The sequence below is a fragment of the Manduca sexta genome, chromosome 5 (assembly GCF_014839805.1).
Source record: "Manduca sexta isolate Smith_Timp_Sample1 chromosome 5, JHU_Msex_v1.0, whole genome shotgun sequence".
Classification (NCBI taxonomy): Eukaryota; Metazoa; Arthropoda; class Insecta; order Lepidoptera; family Sphingidae; genus Manduca; species Manduca sexta.
In genome coordinates, this window is record NC_051119.1 from 201739 (window position 1) to 205025 (window position 3287).

General features: G+C 48.2%; 1 protein-coding gene across 1 annotated transcript in view; it reads left to right on the plus strand.

Annotated features, from left to right (window-relative positions):
* Nucleotides 1-1476: 1476 nt before the first annotated feature.
* The window catches only part of LOC115455951 (uncharacterized protein K02A2.6-like), a 4161-nt gene continuing 2350 nt past the window's right edge, over nt 1477-3287 (plus strand). Inside the window, exon 1 of the mRNA XM_037443122.1 lies at nt 1477-3287. This exon is cut by the window's right edge and continues 1576 nt beyond it. Coding sequence (XP_037299019.1) covers nt 1674-3287 — 1614 coding nt within the window. The 5' untranslated portion in view covers nt 1477-1673.

The window sequence follows — 3287 nt, forward strand, 5'->3', positions numbered from 1 at the left end:
TCCTTGAGCCGCATATCAGACAGGCGCTTATTAAAGCACCCGTGTCCGGTCAGTATCTAGGCAGTCTCATAATCTGGTGCGACCCAGCACATGCTGAGTCTCCCAGCCACGTCGGGGAAGAACATGTGGAACTCTCGACCCTTCGGCTCCGTCTCCCACCGATTCTGCCAGAGTACTATTACGGAATCCCGGATTTCGCGTAATAGTCTGCACATCTCCGCCTTTGGCGTGGCCTTGCGCGCCGCCTCCTTCCAGCCAGCACGATAGACTTCCAGGTCGGCCGGTTACACCCCGGCAAGCACCGGAGAGCAGCAGTGCTGACCGACCGATAGGCTTTGGTCAGAAGCACTAGTGCAGGCCGCTGCCCCCGGAGGAGGGTGCCGGAGATCGCTTGCACCTTTACCCGCTCGTACCAACACGCCGCGGCATACACAAGGGTTGCGACAAATGTGCCATGCTACAAGATTCGTAGGTCCGGAAAACGAATGCCCCAGGAAGACGTCGACACACGCGACATCTTCCCGAAGCATTTTGCCGCGCGATCTACTATTCCTTGTGCATGCCGCGAGAACAGGAGTCCCCCATCCAGTTCCACCCCAAGCAGGGTCGCCGAACTCACGGAGCGGATCGAGGCGCCGTCCAGGCGAATTACTGGGGGCCTCTGGAGCCTTCCCCTGATGGTCATCATTGATGACTTACCTGGGGAAAACTCCAGGCGATTATTAGCTCCCCAGGTAGCAATGGAGTCTAGTGCTTCCGCAGCCGCTGTTTCTAGTTTCGCTCTGGACTGCGCCTCCACCAGCACCGTGACGTCATCCGCATAGGCGATCAGGCGGACGCCCGCCGGTACCGAAGACCGGAGCAGGTCATCCAGCAGCACGTTCCACAGAGTGGGGCCGAGCACGGACCCCTGCGGACACCCCATGGTGGATTCCTTCCACAGTACCCGGCTACCCACAAACAACCCCACCCGGCGGCCAGTGAAGTAGTCCACCAACATACTGAAAATGTTCGGTGGACACCTTTAACCTTGGTCAGGATCATGGGCCACCAGGCATTGTCGAAGGCACCAGAGATATCCAAGAAGATCGCCTGCACATAACGCGCCTCTGACAAGCGGGCAGTGCCAATCACCGCATTTAGAGCGGTGACTGTCGACCTACCCGGAGTAAAGCCGTGCTGACCATCCGAAATCCTAGTAGAGATTTGAGGCGCGCACTTGAGCATAACACGCTCTAGCAGTTTGCCAAAGACTGAGAGTAGTGTAATCGGACGATACGCTTTCGGGTCCGTAATTGGCTTATTGTTGCTCTTTGGCAGAACCAGGAGACGACCGTCTTTCCAGACGTGCGGAAATACGCCCTCGTTTACACATTTGGCATACACCGTGTGGAATTCCACCGTTACAGCGGCCCAGACGTTACGCAGTATTCTGGCGGTCACCCCGTCAAGCCCTGGCGCCGTGTTAGGCATCTGCCTAATTGATATGTACGCGAACAATTATAAAACGTTCACTTATATCTACCCTCGAGCTGCGACTCAAACATCTTCACCCGCGCGTCAACCAGTAATAAAGTGATTGTGAACCTGACAGGCTGTTTTACTCGCGTCACCGACACTACATTTTGGCGACGAGGATTTAATTACCTGCGCTTAAATATACATATAGTGCAATGTCGTATTTAGGCAGTATTTCTAATTTCGATTATAAATCTGGAGATTGGATATTGTTTCGTATACGTATAGATCAATTTTTTAAAGCCAATTCGGTGAAGGAGGAGAACAAATGTGCGATTTTAATAACCCATTTAACGAATGACTCATGCCGTTTAGCACGAAATCTTGTGTATCCTCGAGACGTGGAGAAACTATCATACGGCGAACTAGTTAAGGCGTTGGACGATCATTTTAAGCCAAAACAGTGTACGTTTGCGGATCGAGCTAAGTTTTACGGAGCGACACGAGAACCAGGTGAATCATTGGGAGACTGGGCTGCCCGTTTACGGGGCTTGGCAAGTTTTTGCGAATTTGGTCCCGCCCTGGAGACAGTTCTAAGAGACCGATTCGTTCTTGGGCTGCACATAGGACCGGAGCGAAAAAAGCTATTCGATCAAGATGCTACTAAATTGACCTTCACGGAAGCATTAGAGGTCGCCGAGAAAGCGGCCAGTGCAAGGTTGGCCAAACTATCAGTACAAGAACTGAAGGTCAGCGAGATATCCGTGAAGCAGGAACCAATATATAAGATTGGGACGTCGGGTGGCAAGTACCAGGGTGCTGGTACCGGGCGAAGAGGTGCCGGGAGCAGCCGTGGCCGAGCGAACGCGGCAACGTCGCGTCAAACGACGGGTCGTAACGACTCAGGTACCCCCGGATTTCGGTGCGAAGTCTGCGGTTTGCGAAATCATAGTGCCGAAATGTGTAGGTATAAGGGCTACCGTTGCCAAAAGTGTGGTGTTAAAGGTCACTTGAAGAAAGTGTGTAAAGCCCGTGTGCATAAAATTAACGTGGAAGATGATCATAGCGAAGAAAGTGAAGAGGATTGTGAGGAATGTAAATGTTATAATATAAGGTATGATAACTACAAACCTATAGTTATAATGATAAGGGTTAATTGTAAAGACGTATTGATGGAGATTGATTCTGGATCTAGTATTTCTGCTATGTCTGATTTTTTTTATAAACAAAATTTTTGTCATCTCAATTTATCACCGTGTAATGTGAAAATGTGTTTTTATAATGGCCATAGAATCATCCCTATTGGGTATTTTATTTCTAAAGTGTCTTACAACAATATGACACTGAACATAAAATTTTTTGTAATAAAAAATGGCGGAGCCCCTCTTCTTGGCCGTGATTTTATGCAAAAATTCAAGTTAGATATTTTACCCATAGATAATCAAAATATGACTTATTACAATAACAATATTATAGATTATTATGGCGATGAAATTGGCAGTTTATTAAACAAATACAAGGATTTGTGGAGCGATGGGTTAGGCAGGTTTAATAAATTTAAAATATCTTTAACGCTTAAAAGTACCGCTACCCCCAAATTTTTCAAATCTAGGTCAGTGCCATTTGCGCTAAAATCAAAAGTAGATGCTGAGATTGACCGTTTGACATCTTTAGGCATACTTGTTCCAGTCACTCATTCCGATTATGCGACTCCGATAGTGCCAGTTTTAAAAAATAATGGCCAAATTAAAATTGCTGGCGATTACTCGTTAACATTAAATAGAGATTTGTGTATCGATAAGTACCCAATGCCCCGGGTAGAGGAAGTA